General features: G+C 38.2%; 1 protein-coding gene across 1 annotated transcript; it reads right to left on the bottom strand.

Moving 5' to 3' along the window:
* Nucleotides 1–1029: 1029 nt before the first annotated feature.
* Nucleotides 1030–16228, bottom strand: LOC137259802 (E3 ubiquitin-protein ligase RNF180-like). Its single transcript, XM_067797418.1, has 6 exons — nt 16114–16228; nt 13569–13704; nt 12142–12233; nt 10123–11004; nt 4846–5062; nt 1030–1316 (listed from the first exon to the last, which is right to left on the bottom strand). Exons 2-6 carry the CDS (start codon nt 13657–13659, stop codon nt 1051–1053), a joined length of 1548 nt encoding a protein of 515 aa, XP_067653519.1. The 5' UTR covers nt 13660–13704; nt 16114–16228; the 3' UTR covers nt 1030–1050.
* Between the last annotated feature and the right edge of the window lie 10504 nt (nt 16229–26732).

Here is a 26732-nt window from a genome sequence, read left to right as displayed (position 1 = left end):
AATGTGAGATACAAGTTTGAGAGACATGTATGAGAGACACGATATACATGAGAGACAAGTATGAGACGTATGATGGACGAGTGAGAGACTTTAGGTTCTGCTTGATATATCTACCAAGTTTTGCAGAAAAATATTGAACGGTTTTTGACTTCTTCTTCGGAAACGAATCCCATCCCTCCATTTTGAGACTAAGTCTGAAATGTTTCCATTGAAACAGAGAAAATAATAAATCAGAGAAACATGTAAATAGCAAAAGGCACCACTTTGGGGTCTGCCACACATATCTACTTGGTAACACTGACAGATATTAAGAGGTTTTTGAGTACTGCTCCTGAAACGAAACACACCTCTCACTATTGAGACAATGTCTGAATCGTTTCCATGGAAACCGTGAATCTAAGATATCACAAAAACCTGTAAGTAGCAAAAGGCACCATTGCAGCTTCTGATTGGTATATCTAACAAGTTTTGCAAAAAAAAATATTGAACGATTTTTTATTTCTGCTCCGTAAACGAAGCACAGTCCGACACATTTCCATGGAAACTCAGAAAATAATAAATCACAAAAACCTGTAAATACCAAAAGGCACCACTTTGGGGTCTGCCACGCATATCTACCAAGTTTTGCAGAAAAATATTGAATGGTTTTTGAGTTCTTCTTCGGAAACGAAGCCCGCCCCACCATTAGACTAACACCAAAATGTTCCATGGAAAAACAAAAAAAATATAAATGCCAAAACTGTGTAAATAGCAAATGGGATAACAAGAGTTAGAGACAAGTATTGGTTGCTGGGCAGCCCTTGTGAATTTCAGTCCTGGTTTACTGTGATACAGGGACCAAGGTTGTCAGCACCGAACCAAAAGCTACTGTTCCTGGCATCCAGCAAAATGTCCAAGACCAGTATCACCTTAAGATTTCCTTGCACGATAAGCTGGACCAGACAGTCCAGTGAGCAATGATTCAGTTGCCTCAAGTGACCAGCTATGATGTGCAGGGGAAAAGTGAAAGTATAACATCTCACATCATGATGAAAATAAAAGTCTTTAATATCACAGAGCAAGAGACACACATAACACCAATAAAACCAGAATGACAGCACCCAGGAATGTGAAGCACTTCATCCAGAGTCGGGACATGAGGGTGTATATGTTCTCATTGCCGCCCACTGCATAGACAATCTGTTCATTGATGGTGTGGCGGTAAGAGGACCCTGTAGATCGGGGGAGAGGGTAGCGGTGAGACAGATACTTGCTGTCAGACATCCGACGGTGCTTGTAGGAGACAGGATATCTCAGCTTTATCGTGGCAGTCAAATCTGAAAATACACAGATAATCTCACCCAAGTGTCTACTGATATCAAATATATCAACACGAGTTGATAAAGTAACAAATATCCAAGGCTTGCCGAGATGATCTGTGCTCTGTATAAATACATCATCATCATCATCATCATCATCATCATCATTGTCATCATCATCATCGTCATCGTCGTCATCATCATCGTCATTATCATATTCATCATCATCGTCATCTTCATCATCATCATCATCATCATCATCATCGTCGTCGTCATCATCAATTAACCAAGATTGATACTGTCCAAGTCATCTGTGCTAAGTTCAGTAAAAACATATCACTGGGACTTACAGGAAAGAATGTCAGCTTTCCATGCAAAGACTACTGAGTATTCAACCTGTAAGAAACTTCACTGATTTATAACGATGCAACGTCAAGTAATACCATACAACTAAGAAACATGAAGTTGTTTTTCAAAAAGCTGAAAGCCTGGCTGTATCTTATTCAGTGTTGGTCATTATCAGTTTCTAAATGTTTCCAAAGGTGTTATTTTGAAATACTGTTGTTTCAGTCTTCACTTTAAAATTCAAACTGGAGTGATACAATATTGGTGCTGTTGTCACGTTGAATGGCCTTCTTAAGCAAGTAGGCCTTGAAGAGAAATGCTGGAATGGGGGTTTGGAGTATGGTTTCACATCACTTTTAGCAATATTTCAGCAACATCAAGGTGGGGACACCAGAAATGGGCTTCACACGTTGTATCAATATAGGGAATTGAATCAGGGCCTTAGGCGTAACAAGCAAATGATTTAACCACAAGGCTACCTCCCCTGCCCTGAGAAATGCTAGATGGATTAGGATGTGTGGTCCTGTTGTCTGACCGACTGACTGCTGTGAAAACAATGCAGCGGATCAGGTATGGTAGCACAGGAGACAGATAATACTGTGCTGTATTCAGAAAGGTTGTTCCAGAAATCAAGGCTTGATGAGAGTAAGTGACTTAGTATATATAGCATGTCATTGGCAATATTTTGGCGATATTGTGACAAAAAATATTACATTAAAGATGATTTCATTTTGAAGATAAAAATCTGGCTACAAAAGCTACTAGCGTATCACAGATATTATGTTAAAACTAGCATTTTGTCACAACTAAGTAACACTTAAGAAACCAATACAATATGACAGAGGGCTGGCCCAGATGGAGATCACAAGCAAGTGAAGGTAGATCACCATACCAAATGCCAAGGGGGCTTAAAGTACTTTTGATAGCTGCATGGACCCTAGCTGGAAGATTTGATGAGAAAAGCTACCAAAGGGCTGGGCCATGTCGTACAGTTGTCAGAGTTTGGTTGGTTCGTTGTTTAATACTACACTAAGCAATATGGGAGCAGTCTATGAATAATCAAGTCTTAACCAGAAGATCCAGCGATCTACAGTGAGAGAGTGAATTTAGTTTTACATAGCTTTTAGCAATAGTCCAGAAATACCAGAGTGGGGTACACCAGAAACGGGCTTCAAACATTGTGCCTACAGGAAAGTCAGTCAAACCCGAGTCTTCAGCGTAACAAGCCAAAACCTTAACCACTAAGCTACCCCTCCATCCCCAGTGATCAGCAGCAAGAGCATCAACCTACACAATTAGGATACAGTGACGTGTCAACCAGGTTGAGACTAACCAACACATACTGACCAACCAACCAACCAACCAACCAACCAACCAACCATCCATCCAACCAACCATCCATCCAACCAACCAACCAACCAACCAATCAATAGGTCCACAGGCCTATTCTACATTTACAGTTGGCCAAGAGAGAGTATATACTATATACAATATACAAACAATAAATAAACATACAATTTGGTTATGTTACATTATGTGGAGATGACTGTCTAAGATGTATAATGATAAATACGTACACTGACAGATTTTTTTTATTTATATTTTTGGATTCATCTCTGATATTAACCATCCTGTTTGTCACATGTAGACCAATTCTTACCCAGATCTTCACACATGTTTTCAGACTGAATGGCCAAATTCGGACACCAATACTTCATGAGAAGTTCTTTCAATGGACAAAGGGATTTGGTATTGTTGTCCGACTGATTGACCTTTGTAGAGACAGCAAAACTTGACGATAAACCCAGACCAGGGACTAGTGAAAAAACACCATAGAACATGGGAGGGTGGTATCAGTTTGTGAAAGTTTTCAAAGTTTGATCCCCAGTCAGACTGGCAATGCCTGAAAGTTACAAGCCCACAGAATAATTCAGTTGTCCGTCTCTTGAATGTAAAAACAGTCATTAAGCCTCTAATGAGATGAACATTTTCATCAGGCCATCATCAGGCCATCCTCATACGTGATTCAAAAGAGAATTATAACTTATCAAGCTGGGTAAGAGATATATTTACAAAAGGACACCATCAAAATTCATCGTCCAGTGACTGATAGATTTACAAGCCCAACTGTATTTTTCCTAGCCAGAGACTTGAGGGCTAGAGGCAATTTCACACACTAGGCAGTATAGAGGCTTGGGAGTGTATTACTGTTGTCAGACTGATTAGCACAATCCAGACACTAACAAGGAAAATGCAACCAAGAAACTGGGGCATGTGGTATTATTATCAGATACATGACTTCTGTGGTCCAGCCTGCAGAATTTGATGATAACCCAAAACCAGAGGCAAGCAAAGGGCAACTGATGAACAGGGAAGGGGAGTACTTTGTTGGATTATCTGACCTCTGTCCAGCCTGCAGGATTTGATGATAACCCAAAACCAGAGGCAAGCAAAGGGCAACTGATGAACAGGGAAGGGGAGTGCTTTTTTGGATTATCTGACCTCTGTCCAGCCAGCAGAATTTGATGATAACCCATAACCAGAGGCAAGCAAAGGGCAACTGATGAACAGGGAAGGGGAGTACTTTGTTGGATTATCTGACCTCTGTCCAGCCAGCAGAATTTGATGATAACCCATAACCAGAGGCAAGCAAAGGGCAACTGATGAACAGGGAAGGGGAGTACTTTGTTGGATTATCTGACCTCTGTCCAGCCTGCAGGATTTGATGATAACCCATAACCAGAGGCAAGCAAAGGGCAACTGATGAACAGGGAAGGGGAGTGCTTTGTTGGATTATCTGACCTCTGTCCAGCCAGCAGAATTTGATGATAACCCATAACCAGAGGCAAGCAAAGGGCAACTGATGAACAGGGAAGGGGAGTACTTTGTTGGATTATCTGACCTCTGTCCAGCCTGCAGGATTTGATGATAACCCATAACCAGAGGCAAGCAAAGGGCAACTGATGAACAGGGAAGGGGAGTGCTTTGTTGGATTATCTGACCTCTGTCCAGCCTGCAGAATTTGATGATAACCCATAACCAGAGGCAAGCAAAGGGCAACTGATGAACAGGGAAGGGGAGTGCTTTGTTGGATTATCTGACCTCTGTCCAGCCTGCAGAATTTGATGATAACCCATAACCAGAGGCAAGCAAAGGGCAACTGATGAACAGGGAAGGGGAGTGCTTTGTTGGATTATCTGACCTCTGTCCAGCCTGCAGGATTTGATGAGGATGCGACACATTGGGCATGGGAAAGCTGTACTGTTGTCCGATTCTTGTGCCAGATGTCGTAGACACGTCTCACAGAACACATGACCACAGGGATCACAGACATGGGGATGTAGGAACAAATCTAGGCACACAGGACATTCGTGTTCCTCCAGGATGGTCTCCTCAATGATGCTGTCATCAGAGGAACTCTGGAATTCACAAAATGCTCAAGAGTCAGTGAGGTGTAAATAGAAGTATTGATTCTAAATGTTGGGATTTCAAATTTGACAGTCTTACAACATCTCAAGGAAACTAGAAGGTTCAAAAGGTTCACTTGCGAAATGTATACATATCAAATACTATTGTGTTATTTAGCATGACAATAATTCTAGGGAATACTAATGGTAATCACATTATGAAAAGTAAACATAATTAATAAATTCCTGTAGGGCAAGCATAAGTTTCAGGGGAGGTAATTCATAATGGTGAAATGGAATGCTCTTACCATCGTATACTACACATTGTGTTACAATGGTCTGTTTCGGTTAGGAATATGAGATGTGATCAGAATGCAGAAAATTGACCACAAGAGCAAATCCTTACGGTGTTCAATGACATCGGAAAAGATGACAATTTTTGTTATTTTAAATGAACAAAAGTCATACCTGACACCTCTCACACATTTACCTTCAGACTCGAACACATGTGCAAATGTCGAGGTCTTATGGCAACATTTTGTGTTCCCATGGTAATATTTTAACCAATGAAAAGTCTCTAATTAGCTCTCTCAGTTGTAATAAAATTGCACAAAAACATTAGATGAGTTGCCGCAGTAAAGACTATAACTTAGTCCGCTTGTAATGACACTGCATATACAACTCTGTCAATGATTGGTCAGATGTTAACCTTCATCCAGTGAGATTGCCTCTCGGAAAATCCCGCTAATTAACCTCCAAGGTCACACCAGAAACAAACACACAAACAAACACACAAACGCAGGTAGATACGACAGGAGTAACCTCTGTGGGAAGAGAATGGGTGCTGCCTAGTATGGACGACTTTTAAAGCTGTGTGAACCATGAAATATCAATGTGTTATCAGAGATTCCACAAGTAAATACCATTTTCCATGTTTACACATCCCAGTGTGCACCAGTGCTTGTTTCCAAATTGAAACATATGAGCTACTTGTGAGAGAGATCTGAGTCATTCTCAAAAGTTGCAGCTATTTGGTGTACAAAAGACAACATAATTCAAATACAAAATAATCAAAGACAACATAATTCAAATACAAAATAATCAATCACTATTTTCACAAATGGCAAACTACATCGTTAAGGTTCACATATCAATAATATTTGAGGCTTAATTATGTTCAGTATTGTCATGAAGACTAATTAAACTAATTAGGTCAAAGTTACAATGTCTTTCCTGTAACAACAGTAATACTTATATTTTTCTTAAAAATACATTGATACCTAAAGATATTGCATTGCAAATTCTACCTTACCTGCTATTTTGTTATGCACACATAAAAATTCAGTTCTATGATTGCATGTTTATGAAATAAACCTGATCTACACTGTGTCAGATGAAAAAGTGAAATCTGCTGGTACTTTTCAATGTCCTTGTTCATGTTTGACAGTATTTGTCATGAATTTATGAAACTGTCAAACATGTTTACAAGTAACATGTATCAAAGTTTGGATCACCATCCTCAAAGTGTCAAACATGTTTACAAATAACAAAAGAATCCAAGTTTTGATCATCTGCCTCAAAATATTAAACAGGCTTGCTACTAATAAAGTATAAAACTTTTGACCATCTGCCTCAAGCTCTCACAGTAAAAAATAAATCAACAAAATAAATCACTGTATTGTCATACCCACCTTGCAAGTTCTGCAATAGATACAAAAATGAATGTTTCACAGAGTTTTTGTTTCAGATTATCACCAATGAACTTTATTTAGGAAACTGGATGTTCAACGTTTTGATTGTTTTTGCAGACTGATTATTACAGTGTCATAATCAGTATGATCAGTCACACACGTCTTTTTAATAACAGTCTTTAAAATGGATATAAGCATGCAAAGTTTCAAGAACAGACTTCTGTGTTAAGCATAAGGTAATTTTGTCTCATATCCTAATGCACATCTGAATAAATCAAGAAAGAAAACCAATGAAAGATCATCTATATTAAAACTGTCTTTGCGGTAACAACATAAGTCCTTCAAATAACAGGGATTTTTGAAAGGTGTGAACCATACAAATTGTTAAGGAAAATATCAGTTGTTACTTCAAATATAAACTTATTGGTCCTAATGTAAGGACATAGCAAATCTAGATGAACAAAGACCTTCTAGATATATTGGGTATTTTCAGATTTGTATTGAATTGTCTTTGCAGTTATGCAACTTGTCTCTCCTTTTACAAAAATAAGTATAGCTGCATTCAGAAGAGAAAGTGTAAAACACCTTAGATCTTTATCACAATTAAGCTGTTAATGACATTGACATTAAAATAAAAAGAATATGTGACTAATCAAGATATTTTTCTTTGAAGTAACACTGATGGTCTTTCTAATAACAAAATAGCTGTTACAGATAAAACTGTTATTTGAGAGACAAATTGCAAAAGTAAATTCAGAAAAAAATAATGACTATTCCCTGTAACATTTCAGACAACATCCTTGTGTTGTAATTATGGTTCCAAATGCAAAGAGAAACACCCATTTTTGGAAAATCTTTTGATTCTTTTGTTAATTGATGTTACTTAAAAGACACCCATACAAACTACTTGCAAATGTTTACCTTTTCTACTTGATTTTCTTTCAAAGTTTTGTCTTGAACTTAACGCCACATGTTTATCACTCTCAACTAGACGTTGTTAATGAGCATGATACGGAGTTCCACTTTGACAGGATGAGAGATCACTGATTATTTCATACCTTTATGGAACTGTTACAGGAAAGACATTTTTCTTATATACAAGAGAAAAAGATTGTTTTTCACTTCAAAATTCAGCTTGAAAATCACAAACATCTGCCATGAATGGGAAAAAGGTCTATTCTTTTCAACTACTCCAGAAACAATATTTTCTTAAATGAAATTTCGTGCACAGCAGACACCTTATGTAAGGTTTCTGCACCCGGAATACATGACAAAATGCACATCCTTTGTTACAAAAAGAAATAAAATAAAAAGTATCTGGTCATTTTGATTGTCATAAAAAAATCCCAAGATAGATTAGATATTGCTAATGAAGGAGAAATCAGATTTCTAACATATTGATAAAATTTGATGGTTATATTAAAGTTTGAATCCTGATACATGGAAAAGCTGCATCTTTTAAGATTGACTCGTCTGTAAAAACGGAAATATCCAAATGTAACACATTTGGAAAAAAACATTTTCACAGGTGAAAACAAAGCAAAATTACCTTAAAAGTTCTTAGAAATAGCATCTAAGAGCATTAAACTTTCAAAAATTTTCTTAGGTTGACATGCCCCAATAGTCCCGCACAATACCTAGATGCTTTGCTGCCTCGGCCTATCCACTTTTGAGGTGGGATTCTCACTCAAATGACCAGTTTAAGGCTTGACAGGTCTGAATACTATCAGTTTTATGAATCAACAGAAATGACAGTGCAGAAGAATGAAAAACATCAAACATCAGGTATATCAAACAGAAGACACAACACAGCATTTATACTAATACCATGGTATACAGTTTCACATCAGGTATATCAAACAGAAGACACAACACAGCATTTACACTAATACCATGGTATACAGTTTCACATCAGGTATATCAAACAGAAGACACAACACAGCATTTATACTAATACCATGGTATACTGTTTCACATCAGGTATATCAAACAGAAGACACAACACAGCATTTACACTAATACCATGGTATACAGTTTCACATCAGGTATATCAAACAGAAGACACAACACAGCATTTACACTAATACCATGGTATACTGTTTCACATCAGGTATATCAAACAGAAGACACAACACAGCATTTACACTAATACCATGGTATACAGTTTCACATCAGGTATATCAAACAGAAGACACAACACAGCATTTACACTAATACCATGGTATACTGTTTCACATCAGGTATATCAAACAGAAGACACAACACAGCATTTATACTAATACCATGGTATACTGTTTCACCCCTAGTATTCCATCATGCATGTGTGACATACAACACAGCATGCTGTCCTCACAAAGGGTCTCAGGATGCTACCTCCAATGAAAACAAGAAAACGTTCCTGAAAGCAACATACCATTAAACCCATAAGCAAACTAAACTTAAGATTAATTTGACATGACATGCAACCTTGTCTGAGCTTCCATAAGTTGCTATATGGAGTTGAGTCACTACACTAACAGAGCTTGGCGAGTCGGATTTCACATAGCTTATAGCAACATCCCGGTAATATATTGGCAAGGGACACCAGAAAAGAGCTTTAAACACTCTACCCATGTGGGGAATCGATCCTGGGGCTTGGCATAATGAGTAAACACTTTAACCACTAGGCCACCACACTATCTACACCATGCAAGGATGTTGGCCACTTTGTATTAGTGTTCATATAGAGACCTACGACAGTGAGATCAAATCAAAGATGGGGCGACTATTTCCAATCTGTCAACAATGTTTCATAAGAATCATCTGACAAATAAGTAAGTCCCCTTTTAGTCTCTGTGGCATAATGTTAATGTTATACATGCACTTTTAGTTAAGAGATGCATCTATTCAATTCCTGGATGTATACACCATAAGATCTGAGTTACAATTGGTCTTCAGCAACCCATGCTTGTTAGAGTCAATGAACAAAATTTGGGGTCAGGCCTACTGACTTGGCTATATATATCGACGCTCACTTTGTCGATCACTGGATTGTCTGGTCGAGACGCAATTATTTACTGCCTGCTGTCGTATAGCTGTAATATTGCGAGTGTGGTGTTGAACAACAACCACTAAACCTGAGCTTTTACTACAAGTGTGGGTTGTTGAAGATCAGTTTTAACCTGGATCATGGGTTAGCCCTCTAAAGGGCAATAAGGACAACCATTAGTTAAATTTTACTTCAGGACTAGTTTTAGACTAAATGACAAACTGAGATTCTAAAGGCATTGTTTACTTGGGTGTGTTCATCAATAATAGATGAGCATTTTTGTTCTATGTGCATATATTACATTCCTCTAGAGAATGTTTCCATGGTTACATGAATTCCTCAGAACACCTTACCTGCTCATGCTCCAGATGTTTAAACCTATTCAGAGTCTCCGTGTCAAGAGTCTCCTCATCATCAAAATGCTCTCCATGCTGCTTGGTTCTCAAGTTCCTTCTACGCCTGGATTTCAGGTCCTTTTTCAGTCTCCTTGGTTGCACATAGCAACGTACATCATTTTTTCCCTGACACAGTGCCCTCTGACTGATGCCAGGACATCTATCACCGGAATCTCTGCGGTTGCAGACTTGATTACCATCGTTACACACATGCCGGACAAGAGTTTTGGTGACATTGACTTCATTCTCTGAAGCACCATCTGGTTTAATCCTGGACCATCTGTGCTGAGTCTCAACACACGCCTGACACACCTGTTCAGAGTTCACCCTTAAATCATTATTAAACAGACGGTCCATCTCCACTGCACTGGGAGCAATACACTGATCAACACCAGCAACAGAAACACACAGCTGCAGGTCTGTCCTAGGTTCTCTCAAGACAACCCTAGCTGTCCCAAAACAACCATCTTGTCCTTGGGGGTCATCTGATCCATTCAACCGTTCTTCAGAGTGCCTTTGTGTTTCACCAGACACTCTATTACCCTTGGTACACTCCTGACTAGACGTCAGTTGTTGATTGACTGAAGCTTCTTTGATGAGAGGACTGTCTGATGTTGCATCTTCTTTGAAGAGAGGATTTTCTGATCTTGCAAATCTGGTGTTGAAATCTTGCTGTTGTGATGCCTGTTTCAGCAACATTTTATCCACTCGGTCTCGAAGTATATAAACTCCTGGCAGGGTCTGTTGACCACATGGGCAGTGTGCTGATTTCACAAAATCAAATGATCCAAGTCTGCTGGTACATTTTGGGCAATTTAGCTTGCCTTTTATCCACATGGCCTGAAACAAAGTCAGAAAAATATGATAGCTGCATTTTCTATGAAACTGACACAAATTAAGCATTCTTTGTGCAAAGCATTTAAAACCACCAATAATAAACACTAATAAGTAATGACAGGGGTTCAAAGTTAAGAAAGCAACTTGTCCTAACTAAATTTCCACTTGCCCTGATTGTTATGACATAACCACAATGAATGATAATAATGAAAGAATAAGTCAGCATGGTATTTAATGTTGATGTTTACGGGACTGAGAATGTTAACAGTTCTTTATTATCATTGTGAAACTTACTAGCTACATTTTCTGCATATATTAAATGAAATCAAAGTTTATTTACAGTTTGAAACCATAAGTGGAAATTATCTAGTAGCACACAGACAAATAAGATACCATTGTTTCATTGGCCAAAATGAAAATGGACTTGTCCTGGGCACAAGGAGATGGGATTTTTTAACCCCTGAATGAGTGTATTTTTAAACCACTGAATACTCCAGACAATATGTGTTAGTTGTAAAAACCTGCACAGCATATTATTACTCAGATAATCCAAGCTGTCTGTGCGGTGCTAGAAGGTTATAGTCACACGACTTATCCCACTGGGTACCCATTTTGAGCAGGGTGAACGGAAGCATGTTTGAAAAATTCACTTGTCTAAGTGAGTGAGTGAGTGAGTGTAGTTTTACACCGCACTCAGCAAAATATTTCAGCTACATGGTGGCGGTCTGTAAATAATTGAGTCTGGACCAGACATCCAGTGATCAACAAAATGAGCATCAATCTGTGCAATTGGAAACTGATGACATGTGTCAACCAAGTCAGTGAGCCTGACCACTCAATCCCGTTAGTCGCCTCTTACGACAAGCATTGTCGCCTTCTATGGCAAGCATGGGTTGCTGAAGGCTTATTCTACCCCGGGACCTTCCTGGGTCGTCTAAAATAAGAACACATGTATCACATGTGTGTCAGTGTGGGGCAGGACTGAGGTCCTAGGAACTATGAGGCAATGAACAAGGTCATCTACATTGTAATAAGGTTGTCAATTATACAATGCTCCATGAAATACACAATACATTCTAGCTAAAATGGTGTTATAATCTTACTCATTTGCTGTAAGAAATAACTGAAAATTGTATTCACCTGACTGATAGCTTCTTGTATCCATGACAACTCTTCATTCTCCATGGAGACGAACCAAACTGATGAGGTAGAAGTACTTGAACATGAAGCCTCTGAGAACAGATTGAGAGGAATTACATGAATGTGAAAAGAACCACCCTCCCCCCCAAAAAACACCCTAAAACCAACCAGCTTCAAATGACTATCGCTGTCACAATAGTCTTTCAAAGCTGAATTTTGTAAATTAATGCGCCCACAAGTAAATCAATTCAGTTTACAAGCTACTTCAGATATTTTGCAAAACATTTTTGCATCCCTTTCTCCCTTGCCATCATTCTAATAGCTATACCACATGACTTATTCATATTACAGATAACTGAATACATAACATTGTCTGATAGCTCACATTCTACTGATTTTAGATCAATTTTCCTTAAGAAAACTGGACCATAAATAAATATTTTAGTGGCAATTAAAGTGTCAAAATTCTGGGTCCAGGTTTGGATCAAGTATGTTCATAATTACTGGAAAAACGCGGACCACTTTTTTCGTCGAAAATATCTTAATTTTTCCATAACTTTGCTGTTTTGGGGAGTATTTAAACAAAATTTGGCGCATAGGGTAATTGGATACCCCTGATTTCATTTGTGGCATCCAAATTCAGATACATGTTATGGATTAAGAGTTATTTTATATATTTAAGCCCAAAATTAAATGAACAGTATGTGCCCAAGTAATATGGACCATGACTCCAGGTGAAGCACACTGTCTACAACTCTGGAATTCACACAAAGATGACTCCTAAATATCATTTCTAATGTCGCCAGTTGCTTCCCCACTTTCATTTGCCTTATGTTGACCCCTACAAAAGAGATGACATTGTCGTCTGCTTCCGACATGCCATTTCAAATATACTTTGAAAACCAGCTGTCACCACTCATATCATTCTGCCACACAGAGAGGACACGAGTGGTTGCGAATCGCTTTCTCAGCCAATCACAATTATGGAACATTGGCATGTCAAGGTTACTTTGGTGACTTCTAAATATAGATCAGATGAATTTCCATTACCATTTTTCGCATGGTGACGAGAAAAAATTATATGACTTTATTGCTCAGCACATTTTTAGCGCATGATCACCGAAACTAGCCTAATAGCCAAATAACTGCATATGATTTTTACCGGTACACTGAACCACCAGCATTGAAATTACCAGTACTGGGCATATTTTGATGGTAAAATACCAATAATTTTATGTGCACTTGTACCTATTGCCTAGTATATTCACTTGACAAGTTAAAACCAGTGTGCACAAGTACTGGGTGCATTTGTGAGAATAGTTTTAATGCAAAGCCTAAATGTCTTCAGAACAACAAATACAGAAATGGGTCAAAGATTGTCTGCAACTTAAGGAAAATGATTCATGATGTATGACAACATCTTAAACCTGTCACTGGTTGGCCATGGGTATTGATGACATCATCGCTGACCAGGACGACACAGCGGCAACGACGACATCGTAGTTTGAATCTGTCCATGGCACAACATCAGCAACTGTTGACAGTAGTTCCACACTCAGCAAGCTGTCAACACACAGTAAAATAATTGTTAGTTCCAACAGAGGTGTCCTAATTTTTCAAGTTGTTTCGAACTAAACTCCACAACAGTTCAGACATGGCACTGAAAACTGCTGTGAAGATTTACTGTCTGTGACTGCGACTATGAGGAATGTTGCCTGATTAATACCCACAATCCAATGAACTAAGTGAACGGCCTGACCCAGTCAACTTTATAGCCTCCTACTGCAAGCACACAGGTGTGGCAGACACCAGTTCTGAACAGTTTGTTGGTATAGCAAGGCGTGGAGTCATCCCACAGATGACATCCTTGCCTTGTCAGCTTGCTGACTGGGTTTCCCTCTTTGGTCATGTGGACAAGGCCTTTGACTTCAGAATCCCAGCACGGGACTCAGAAATTTTGTGGCCGCTAGTTTTATCCAATTGAGATGTTGTTATGCTTAAGTATTTTAAAGTTGTTGGGACAATAATTTTCAACTTCTCCTTACTATGCTTTCAGTCCAGTCTAAAAAGGTAAAGGGGTTTAGCGGAATCCATGCTTGAGTTATTGTCTCCTCTTTGTTCTAACTTTTACAAACAATTATCATAACACATTAATTAAGATTAGGCATTCACTCACTAAATATTCACACAGAAAGATTAGAACAGATCACAATATTTAGCTCTGCTTAGTTAAAGGTCAAACCAGTCAGTAAGTCAGTGTCTTGTCAAGATGGTTGTCTGTTTAAACTGTGCACTTTTCATCCATCTTGCACTTGCATGGGTTCAAAAATCCCATTGCCTGATACCCGGGACAAGTCAGTTTTCATTTCAGGCAATCAAGGTGGTTGCAAAGTGGTAATTAATTCTTGTTTTAGAATATGTAAATTAATTCATACCAATAACCCATGTCCATTGTATACCTCTTGTATGAGATGAGGTCAGCCTTGATGAATAATTTATGTAATCCAGACAATGACTTTATGCCTCATCGACAAAGACATGTCTATGTGAATATGCATGTGTACTTGTATGTGTAACATGTGCCATGTTTTTAGGATATTATTACTCACCCATGGACGATACTGCAGTGTAATATTTTTAAGGGAATATTACACAAGTGTAAAAACACAAGAAATATGATGTCACAATGATTCACAGTTTTGACATGACAATGCTTATGTCGCTGTCGCAGTGGTACCAGACCTTGCTCGACTCGTGGAAAGCCAAGTGTCTTCACATTGTAGGCTGTGTATCCACACTCTCGATCAATTTGGAGAGAAATATACAGAATATGAAGCTATTTGTATTATATTTGTGAAAGATTTAGAATCAAACTTGCTTTCGCTTGTTTGATATCAAATCATTAACTTGTTTAATACAAATGGTATTAGACGGAAGGTCGTTTAGTATCCTCTATTTATCTCATGGTATTGTTTCATGTATTGCAGGGTGTCGTTACCTCTCTTCTTGTAAATAACACCTCTCAATAATCTGAACCTTACTATGTGCTTCAATAATGTCGGCCTGTCGAGACATATAGTGATGGGGTCACATAGTCAGGAGATGGAAGCACAGCTTCTGAGCTGCAGAGGGTCCAAGATGACGATGACGATGACGATGGCGATGTTTGATGATGGTGGTTTATGGATATATAATTAGGGATGTTTAAAAAATTATGAGTATTTCAGACACAGGCCTGAGAGGCATTTTGTATTTGATGTCTTTTAACGTCATTATGCAGCTGCTATACCGTGGAAGCTGTTTAAACCGGCACTCACTGGGAGTGAATAAATAATCCAGTTTAGACAATGTGCTGGACTGAAGAGCTGATAATAAAAGTACAAGTCACAAATGGGACCGAGATTTTATGACGGTGTTGGAGAAATGCCAGTTTTTACAGCTTCCACTGTACATGATCAAGATCTTTTATGGATAGATCTTCTTTTAACTCTTTTACACATAATGTTTTGGGGTCATTTCAGACCCCTTCATCAGGTGAACTGACAGGTGATGCTTTGACCTCGCCCCAATGATGTCATAACTGTGCCATGTGACATCACAATCACACGCAGGGAGGGTTTACCATAAAAGTAGTTAAAAACTTGATATGTTACTTACATAATGAAGATGAATTTATGCTACAGTTGAACTTCAATACTTAGTGATGATGATGATGATGATGATGATGATGATGCCAATGTTACGAGAAAGGTTACGAAATTTAAAGCTCATGAGAACTTTGTGAAAAAGGATCCTGTACAGTATATTTATGACCAAAGTACGAATACTGGTTCGAAAAGTATACCTCACGAAAATAGGTGACTAAATGTAATCTGCTTGACTTAGAATACACGCAGAAATGACAGCTTAGTTTACTCGATCGGGATCATCTAGACAATGAACACAACAAATTTACGTTCCTGAGATACATACCTTCAACGTCGTTTCGATATATTTCCAATGGAAAAGACAAGTTGGCAGTGGTTTGTCGATGTGTAATTGTGTTCCAGATCAACGTGGACACGTTACTGGTTAGAGTTACCTCCCCTAGGAAGGAACTAGCCTTGCTTCCGTCTTTTCAAATGAGATGTACAGACTCGTGCCCGTTACATTCGGACACTCACTCATAAAGTGAGTTTAGGATGAATCGATGTCAAATTTGACAGGCAATTATCTTTGCTCTGGACACATGTCCGTTCACTTTTCCGACCACTATTTAGCTAATGATATAACATTTCTCAGCTTAAGTGACGTACGTAGATCCATATAGTTTCACAATGAGCAATTCCATAAGCCGCCCTGTTAAAGGAGTTCACGGCACTGTACATATATTGATAAATGACTGTAAGTCGATAAATATGCAACGGAAAATTATAGTGAAATTATCTGCTTGTAGGCGAGAAGATTTATCACAAATTCACAAAATCCGAATTGGATTTTACGAAAATGAAATTCATGAAATTTATTTATCCTACAACTAATTAGCATGTCAAGTTTCCGAACACAATTGGCACGGGACTGGATCTGGGCACAGCAAAATATGCAGTTACAATCTTGAGTTGCTAACACAAAACGCTGGTGGTAATAATTTACGTCACTGTGCCAAAATTGCACTTATTGCCATAAAAGGGCCTCGCTAAAAGCAGCTAAACCAAGACCCGCGAAAACAACACCAAAGATTGTTTGTTAACTCCCTGGGCCCACTTGCACAAAACGGTCTTAGAGCTACAATTTTTGTAAATCCTCAAGATCGCGATCTTAGGCTTCGGCTACAATCGCCATCCACTTGCACAAAGCAATTGTAGGCTAAGATCATTGTAGTCAGTAGCAAAATGGCGTCCACGTTGGTGTCAATTTCACGCAAATAATTAGCTTTACGTTTGGGGATTGCTTTCACATTGCATAAAACTGTATGATTCGCCTCGACACTTCAGCGACACGGAGAATGCAACATCGATTTAACGTCAGAAATATCGTTATTAGCGGTAGTGAACAACAGAAATATCGAGTCTATATCATAGAGTACAATTCTCACCCGATTCAGCATTGGAAAAAGTATGAACACCATGCCCTGTTGATAAACAAGGAAAGGATAGTAACGAAAGGTGTCTGCATGCGATTAGCAGTGGCCATGACCTTTTCAATAACTCAAGGGCAGCTAATCTTAGTTTTTACGCAAGATGGGAGTAGTTTCCCTTTGCATATTATGCCGTTGCCGTAAAATCTTCAATGCCTAAATACAATGCATGTTTTGTTGTGACAGAACAGATCTCCACGTGTTTCTTTTTGGTTAATGATTTTGTCTTAGTTTATCATTGAAATAATCTACAGTTGGATAACGTGCAGAATTATGTTTTTTTCTAGTTGTGAAAATTGAATCTGACGAGAGACATGAGTTGTAAACTATACATTTTAAATAAGTATTCTTCAAACGGGAAAAATACACATGCTGGGGTATGTGAAATTTGCATAAAACGTTTTTTTAACAAAACGAAAAAATAATTACCAACAAAATATCATAAAGTAATTAATATACTGTGGATGAGCATTCAACAACACATACAACACACACGAAATAATAACGTTTTCATATTTCCCTGTCATGAATTTTCCACAACACTCCCAGAGTCATGTCACACTTTCATATCTTTACAAATCTAATGCTTGTGGGATATATTTGGGATTTTACTCCAAATAACACCTACAAGATGCCGAACATAGTTTGACAGCCACTGACAAATCATGGTACATTTAGGCGTTATGTCATAAGTAAATTTTATTTATGTGCTATCTTTTAATTTCATGATTATTATGTCGATAACTCAAGACCCAATGTGTTAACGTATTTGTTTGCATTTCATTACTTGCATAAAACATGATACTTCTGTGGTAGCAGTATCACGTCTAGTTCATAAAAAAATTAGAATGTAGAAAAGTTAGAGAATAACCCCTGAGGTACGAGTGATTATACATGTTACCTTCCACGTTATCGCTTCTTTCTTCAACGTTATCATTTCCTTCAAAGATTTGTGGGTTGGGGTTTTGGGGGGTTTTGTTTTGTTTTCATGAAAAATCTGCAAGGTGCGATTAAGGAAGGGGTGTCATTTGCGTGTAGTAACCAGTTCCACGTTTTATTTGCACTGCATGCTATGCGCACTTGAAGACAACTGTAGACAGGAGTCGAGTTTAAGAAATTTGTACCTCCAACGTTGAAGAGTTCGATCTTAGTTAAGATTGCGATCTTAAATTCATGCTGTCTTAAGATCGTGTTTGTGCAAGTGGATTATAGCAATTGTATGGTGATTGTAAACTTGATTGTAGGGGCCTAAGATTGATTGTAACTAAGATTGCTCTGTGCAAGCGGGCCCTGGATGCCACAGGGACATATATGTCCGTCCTCTTCACCCCTCACTTTGAAGTCAATTAAAATTCTAAATATACTTCACAGTTTTGAATTCTGCGGAAAATTCCCTTTTCGTGGTACCATGCATCTACTATTATCTCAGACCAAGCTTAAGTGCTCAAAATTGCCTTTCAAAATAGGCTTCATCGTAAATGTCGAAATTTTTCACACTATACAAAATCGCGATTCAAGGCGTTATTTGCTGTATGTTTTGAAATGTGAAAATCGGATAATTACTGGGAGTATTGAATTTCAAAAATAGTAGAGTAATGATCACTGATATCAGGTTTTCAAGTGACCAGTAATGATAATTCTGAAACGTCGCCGATTAACCCAGAATCGGTTGGGATGTTTTCGAAAATACACTTACACGAACGCGAAAATGCGCTTTCCACCATATTGGTTCATGTTTACAAAATCACGTTTCGAGAAGGCCGGTATTGAGACGCCTACAACATCACGTATATTTCATAGTCAGCTGCGACAAATGCATCATTGAATTCCGCACACATCTTAGAATAAAATTACAAATGGTCTTTGTCACCAATACCAACTGTCTAGGTAAAACGAAAGGAAAGATAGTTGGTATGAAAACGAACGCTGTGCTCGAAAGACAGCACTTGTTTCAAACGCAAACAAAGTAAAAATTCCAATTTTACACTGCGTAGCATTTTCGGAAATTTTCCAACATCCAGCCGTCTAATCATTGCTTACAATGGTTCAATACGCTTTGTATATTCAGGGGACGAGTATCGTAGCAAAAAATAGCAAATTAAAACTAGATACAATGAAATAATTTGATAATTCATAAGAAACTGTCAAACTTTTACTGCAGCGTCACGCTATGACTGACGCAGAACGACAACGGTACTTATCGGCATTTCTGGCTTCTTCTGTTATTTACAATGCAAACGATAAAAACATATAACAATACACAGATAGTTAGAATAATTCTGATTACTTACATCTCACATTTATGTACAAAAGATCCCAGAATCCAGTAAAACGTCCTCGCAAAATCCCTTGTCAGCGAAGCCGCCATTTTGAAAGAAATCGGTCATCGGTAGTGATGTGACACGTCAACATTGTTGCACATATTAGGCAATTTCTTTGAGGTGAAGGTCGGTTGAACAAACAAGATTAAACACAATGCCATTCCGTTTGCACTTTTAGTATTGTGATGTATATTTTGCGTATCGTTCAGATATTTTTTCATGAAACAGATTTCAGTATCTACATGTATCCATGTTCAACACCATATCATATGTGGATATAAGGTATGCGTTTTTATTCTTTGAAAGCTTTTGATTGTTTGAATAATATTTACATGAGAAATTGACACAGTAAGTGTGCTATACCACATTTTAAGCCTCTACACAAGTGTTGGAAGATCACACGTAGCCATTACAGCAACACGTGCTTTAGGTCCCGTGATGTACAATATTCAATACGTTGAGACAAATATTGCAGTTTCATATGAACAGATTAATAAACAGCGATTTAATTCCAACTTATCAGTAAAACTGATAACATTAATGAAAATGATTAATACATTTTATGAAATGTAGGGGCACACATACTACTATTTAAATTAATTGTCTTGTTCATTGTACTGGTTGGTGTCGTTTTTATAGACAAAACAATTATGAATATAATTGACCAGGTGCGAGTTTGTGAAAACGTTTCATGATTCATTATCATTTTTTTTTCGATAATAAAGTGAATTCATATTCGATTAAAATATATCTGATGGCAGAATGTCTATCTCAAACAATATTTATACGAAAATTGTTTAAAATATATAAATCAGGTTATGTCTTAATTTGGACAAGCCTTACGTCCACTTTCTAATACTTCTTTACTGAAAAAGCAGTCTCTTTGTACCTTTCATTGCATACTTATGAAGGGAATCGATTTCATAATCATGAGAAGAAAAGTCTATCTCCTAAATGAATACTCAATGAATATTCAGCTGTTGTGGAATTTTCATTTACGCTAAATTGATGCCAGGCAGGTGCACGTGTTGCTCACAATAAGACATGTGGTAAAATCGTGTAATTGTTGATATATTCAGGACACTATTTCAGTGATAACACCATTCATTTTATATTTTGGCTAAAAAGTGTTGAATTCTGACACAGAAGCCGAGATCTTTTACACATTGAGTGGAAATTAGGTTAGATATATACTAATCAGCAACCAGAGTAGTCTTTTTCCGACGTCACAAAATGCACAAAACAACTAAAATGTCGCATTATTTTCAGTTATTTCATTACATTTGAAAATGTGTCTGTTACTCCGTTAATAATTATGCAAAATTAATAAAAATACATCTACACAAACAGGAGAATATGGGAATCTAAGAACTAAAATATGTATCGGATAGGGACATCCAAATCGCTATTATCTGCTTTTTGATGTAGTACACTGGCATCTTTTCTTACAAATTGTGAAACTACCAAAAGGTATCCTCTCACATTGGGGAAATTTGTATTGGAATAGTTTGGTTCACTGTGAACAAAACATAACGAAAATATACTGTCGGTATCCACAGCAAATTCTCTCCATGTGATCGGAGTTACATTGACCTAATGTAAACCATAGCGGAGTTATGCCCCCTTATCTTTATACGTGCATGACCTCTCTATCGACGTTTGGCGTCATAGCAGAAAATCGATTTTTGACATTTATTGCAGGTCATTTTTGATTTTGTGAGTAGGACGTTATGCATTAGCACATACATCCATTTCATATACACTTATGTCGTTCAGAAATCAAGCTGTATTTTCTTTGCTCACACTTTCCGTAAAGATGCCAAATTTAAAAAAAATCGTAGCAGAGTGCTTTTATTGGTGCACGATAAAAAACTGAGAAATTTACTGTTTTTCAACACACATAAAAGGTTCGGACAACTTTTAGCAGTATCTATTTCTCAAACCCCTGAGGTAGTCGCAGTTATATTCATACCAACGGATAGGAGATTAAATATTCTACATTTCTGTGCAATTTTATAGCCGTACGCAGATCCAGTTCCACGCGAGCGCAAATCTCGCACAACGTTCACTTTTCAAACCTTACGAAAATGTGCGCCTAAAAAAAACTCGGCATCCAGGGGGTTAACGAATGCGACATGAACACTGACATTACCACGACTAGCGTTTCTTCACCACTCGACGAATCCATGTTGCCGAGTCATACGTGAGAATCTCGCGAGATACGAGTTGTATGCGACTCACAGGAACACAAACAACAAAGTCGTTACGATCATTATTATTGCTACTTCAAGTCGCATGCTTCAAGTTGTTACTACAAGTCGCACAGTGAGAATGTGCGCCTGAAAAGAACTCGGCATCCAGGGTGTTAATACTACATAGACAGGTAAATAGGACTTACATTGAAAAACAAATAATTGTGAAATCTATATCACAAACAATGTCTCCCTACAACAGTACTACGCCTACGTCATTTGTTCTCATGACGTCACTAACTAGTGCAGTCATGACGTCACAATGTCTCAAAATCAACCGTCACCTCATTCAGCTTCATGCCAACCCAACTGCGACACATCTGGGAAATGTTTCTCAAGGATCTCAAGGAAAATGCATGCCTTCGCAAAGAAAATCGGCACTGTCCTACAAACTGATACAAAATCCTTGGGCAGGACAAGTGTTACAATCCGGAGAAACTATATATGTGGTCGGAGAATACACAGGGGCGTCAACGGCCCAAGACACCGATCTGATGGTACGTACGATATAGAATAGTGTTTTTTTCCAGTGGAAACTGGAATAAGATATACCGTATTTCCTCTGATAAGCGCTTGGGCGCTTTTATTTTTTGGTGAACGAGCTTCCAGACCCGGCGCTTAATTACCTAGGGATCCGTTGCCTATTGAAGAACCGATGCGCTTATATCGTGAACAGTGCTTATTAGAGATCCCGAGATCCGGGATTTTTTAGAGAGCCAGCATTTATTAGAGGAAATACGGTATGTGTAATATTGATTTTGAGGATCCTGTTTGGCTACACCATGGTAATGATCTAAGGCTGCATAAAAAATAATAACTGTTTTTTTTGGGGCACATCTTTTTCAAAAGTGACGAGGGCGGAAGGACCTTTTATTTAACTTTTTGATAAAAAACAGTGACGAGGGAGGAACACATTTTTTTGGTATTTCTTTCTCTCAGAAATACAGTTTGGAATGTTCAGCACGTGTTAATGTAGATTCAGTCACACTCGTTCTTACAGACACCACAGCTAACACGCGACGTTCCCACAACGTTATGTTTACGTCAGGGTTTGGTTACGTCGGGAAATGACGTAACAAGGACGTTATAAGAACGTCCTAGGATAACGTCACATCACAACCTTGCCACAACGTTACACATTACGTTCTCGCTACGTCCTTGCAACGTATTTTTCATACTTTGGTGTAACGTACTCGTAACGTTGTCAGGACGTTCGTTTTATATAATTTGTTTACTTGACCTATTAGAAGATGTTTGCATTTGCAGTTGACCATCTAAGTAGTTATCAGGACGATATTGAATCTAGAACAATTTTTCAATAAATTTGTTTTGTTTGCTTTGTTAAATGCGTTCAACTGAGGAAAACTTATAACTTCACGTTTGAAGGTTATGAGAATGTCATTTACAGACGTTATCACAACGTTACACTTTGCGTAACCAGGACGTCGTAACAGCGTGTATTTCAGACCAAGCTGCAACGTTCGTATAACGTTGTGAGGACGTTCTGTTCACGTCTTGCCAGCACTGACCCGTTCGAAAATGGTTACATCTTACTCTCCTCATCCCAGAGCTTACTTGATGGAATATCATATTTAAAAGGGTCGAAGCATGTGCATGAAGCATATTTTTTTTAAAAATTACCATATAAATAGATCTATCTCTTCAGTATATAATGAAGTTTATTCATAGCATTTACTTTATATTTGTTTCATACAATTTATTATTATATTATACACTTATTGTTGTGCTCTTGACTTCACTCATTTCAGTGAAGTTATGAAACATGTTTCCTTCTATCTTTTACCTCACAAGATCCAAATTGAGACGCATCGCACATGACTTACTCAAGTGACGTCATTGCTCGTGCGAGTACTTTCCCGCTCGCTGACATCACACTTCTCGCGCGGCTGCCAGGCGTACAGGGTTCTGTCTCTGTTCCTCACTTTTAAAAGGGGCTCATCGCCATAACAGTGAGTATTTTGTGTATTGTTTTCTCTAGATTAGTAAATCATATGTATTAATTCAGAATGTACTCATTGAGAATAATGAAATTGACTCTTGATTAGATCTATTTACTTGTCCTACATTTTGCACAAATCCGAAATTCACAGCGTCATTTGATATGTGTTTTGAACTGTAAAAATCGGATAATTAGTCGGAGTTCTGAATTTCTAAATAGCATATTATTGATCACCGACATCAGTTTTTCATGAAATCACCAATGATAATTCTGAAACTTTGCCGATGAACCTAGAATCGGCTGGGATGTTTTCGAAAATAACGTTTAAAATTTCCGCCATTTTGGATACTGAGTAGTGTTTACATACCATAGATCGTACGTGGATTCAGGGTAAGCGATTTTAATCTTTGAGTGTTTCTGTTTGTTTGAATAATATTTACATAAATATTGTCACACTTAATGTAGTATACCACATTTGAAACCGTTACTTGTTACATAAGTGTTATTGAACGTAGGCATCACTGTCGCATGCTCCAAGGCTGTACGGAGGGCTAGGCCCATGGATGTAATTCTATCCTTCAAAGAGGCAAGCCTAGATAAGAGGACATTTCTGCCTGTGAAATACCATTCCCCTCCCTCTCCCCACCCACGTGGTTATCTTCTCTCATACGCTTCTCTTGCCATAGTTGTCCGAAAATTTACTATTTCATCATGTATATTCCATTGTCAGCTGCGACAAATGCATCATTGAATTCCCCATATATCTTAGAATCAAATTACAAATGGGCCTTGTAAGTTGTCACCAATACCAAGGGTCTGGATAAAAGGAAACGAAAGATATTGGGCATGAAAACGAACGCTGTGCTCGAAAGACTGCGCTTGTTTGAAATGAAAACAAAGAAAAAATCCGATTTTACACCACGTAGCATTTTCGGAAATTTTCAGACATCCAGCCGTCTAATCATTGCTTACAATGGCTCAATACGCTTAGTATATTCAGGGGAAGAGTATCGTAGCAGGAAATAGCAAATTAAAAATAGATACGAAGCAATCATTTGATAATTCATAAAAAACTGTTGTGTCAGTGCAGCGTGACTGACGCAAAATCACGCAGAACGACATCGGTAATTATCGGCATTTCTGGCTTCTTCCGTCATTTACAATGTAAACGATAAACACATATAACAATACACAGATAGTCAGAATAATTATGATTACTTACATCTCACATTTATGTACAAAACATCCCTAAATCAAGGAAAGAGTGCTCTCAAAATCCTGTGGTACCCATGTCAGCGAGGCCGCCATTTTGAAAGAAATCGGCCGTCGACAGTGATGTCACACGTAAACATCGCTGCACATGTTAGGCAATTTCTTGGAGGTGAAGCTCGGTTGAACAAGAGTAAACACAATGGCCATATCATTCCGACAGCACTTTCAGCATTGTGATTTATATTTTTCGTTCAGATACTTTTTCATGAAACAAATTTCAGTACCTACATATACCCTTGTTCAACATCATATCATATGTGGATATAGGAGTTGCTTCCCTTGAGCAGTGAACGTAGCCTCCGCAGTGTCACAATCGAGTACAAAGGTTACGTTAAACCCCCTCGATGCGAGATTGTTTCTGACGTACATACAGTACATATCTACATTGTTATCATGGACCGATAAATGCTATGTGACAGTTTCTTTTAATTTGGCATCTTCACGGAACGCGTGAGCGAGCAATACTGCCAAGATAAAGGGACATAACTCCGTTATGCTTAACACTATTTGGAGCATTTTTAAAATATAGCACAAAAAATTCTCACGTAAACGGCCTCTGTCGTAGGTCACGTGACAGTAAGACAGGCAGCTAGTCTCGTGGGAATCCGTTAGACGCGAACCCCGCACTTTCTGAATGACTGCCCGGCAACAAACAGCTTGAGCTACGCCCACACTGTTACGTGAAGAGCAAATGTAAGGAATTGAACGGAAAGAGTCGAATAGGTTACAGCCGACAAGTGAGACGAGTTGAAATGGAGAGATAGTTAAGAATTATTCGCACGTATGCTGACCTGCATACGTGTGTATGTGTTCCTGCTTGTGCGAGTCCAGACTTATGTTGTTGCTTCAGAGCCAGTTTAAATTTAATTTGTTAATGGACTCCAATAACACACATTTATTCGCAAACTTGGCATGCATATCTATCAGTCGTTTGCTCATAGAAAACAGCGTTAGCAAACACGATGACTGTATGTCATTATTGTTATCTGACTTTGTGCTATATAGGCCCGTGACCTCTTCAGTACTGGGATAAAGAGAGAGTTACAAATTCTGATGTATTCGGATGAAATCAGCCTCAGTTGTTTGATGCTAGCCAACAAATGTCCTACTTAGACCCTTAATCACTAACATATACTCACACGCATAAGAAACGCAGTTTGTCCAAACAGGAAACAAAGTCGGCCCTTAACCTTATACGGATTTGACATACTATTGTATAGTATATTGTAAACCAAAAGTCACTGTATTCTGTAATCTGATTGGTTGAAAAACATGATCAAATGCTATCCGATTCCCGGAAACTGCAAGACTACGTGAGTACTGACACGTAGAAACATCACAAACAATTATTTTGTACGTGTGTCATCAGCAGTGACGTTTTTCAAATCATATTGTGACGTAAAGTTAGAATGACGTCCAAAACTCCATATGCTACCATGGGAACCAGCTAAAACGGCTGGCTGCTGACACTTCACTGCTGTGCCCGTCCTCGATGTAAACGAGTGCAGACAGTAAAACCTTTTGGTTTACTTTTTTACTTACAACTGGGAGACAAACATCACGTGTTGGTCAATTTGCGAGTGTTATTGAGTATTTGAAGGACAGGAATATTTCATTTGAAACTGCCCGCTGACACCGTCGGTTCCAAATGTATTCCCGTGCTTCAAATA

The sequence above is a fragment of the Haliotis asinina genome, chromosome 13 (genome assembly GCF_037392515.1).
Source record: "Haliotis asinina isolate JCU_RB_2024 chromosome 13, JCU_Hal_asi_v2, whole genome shotgun sequence".
NCBI lineage: Eukaryota > Metazoa > Mollusca > Gastropoda > Lepetellida > Haliotidae > Haliotis > Haliotis asinina.
The sequence above is the reverse complement of the archived record's forward strand: the minus strand, read 5'-3'. Positions and strand labels throughout refer to the sequence as shown.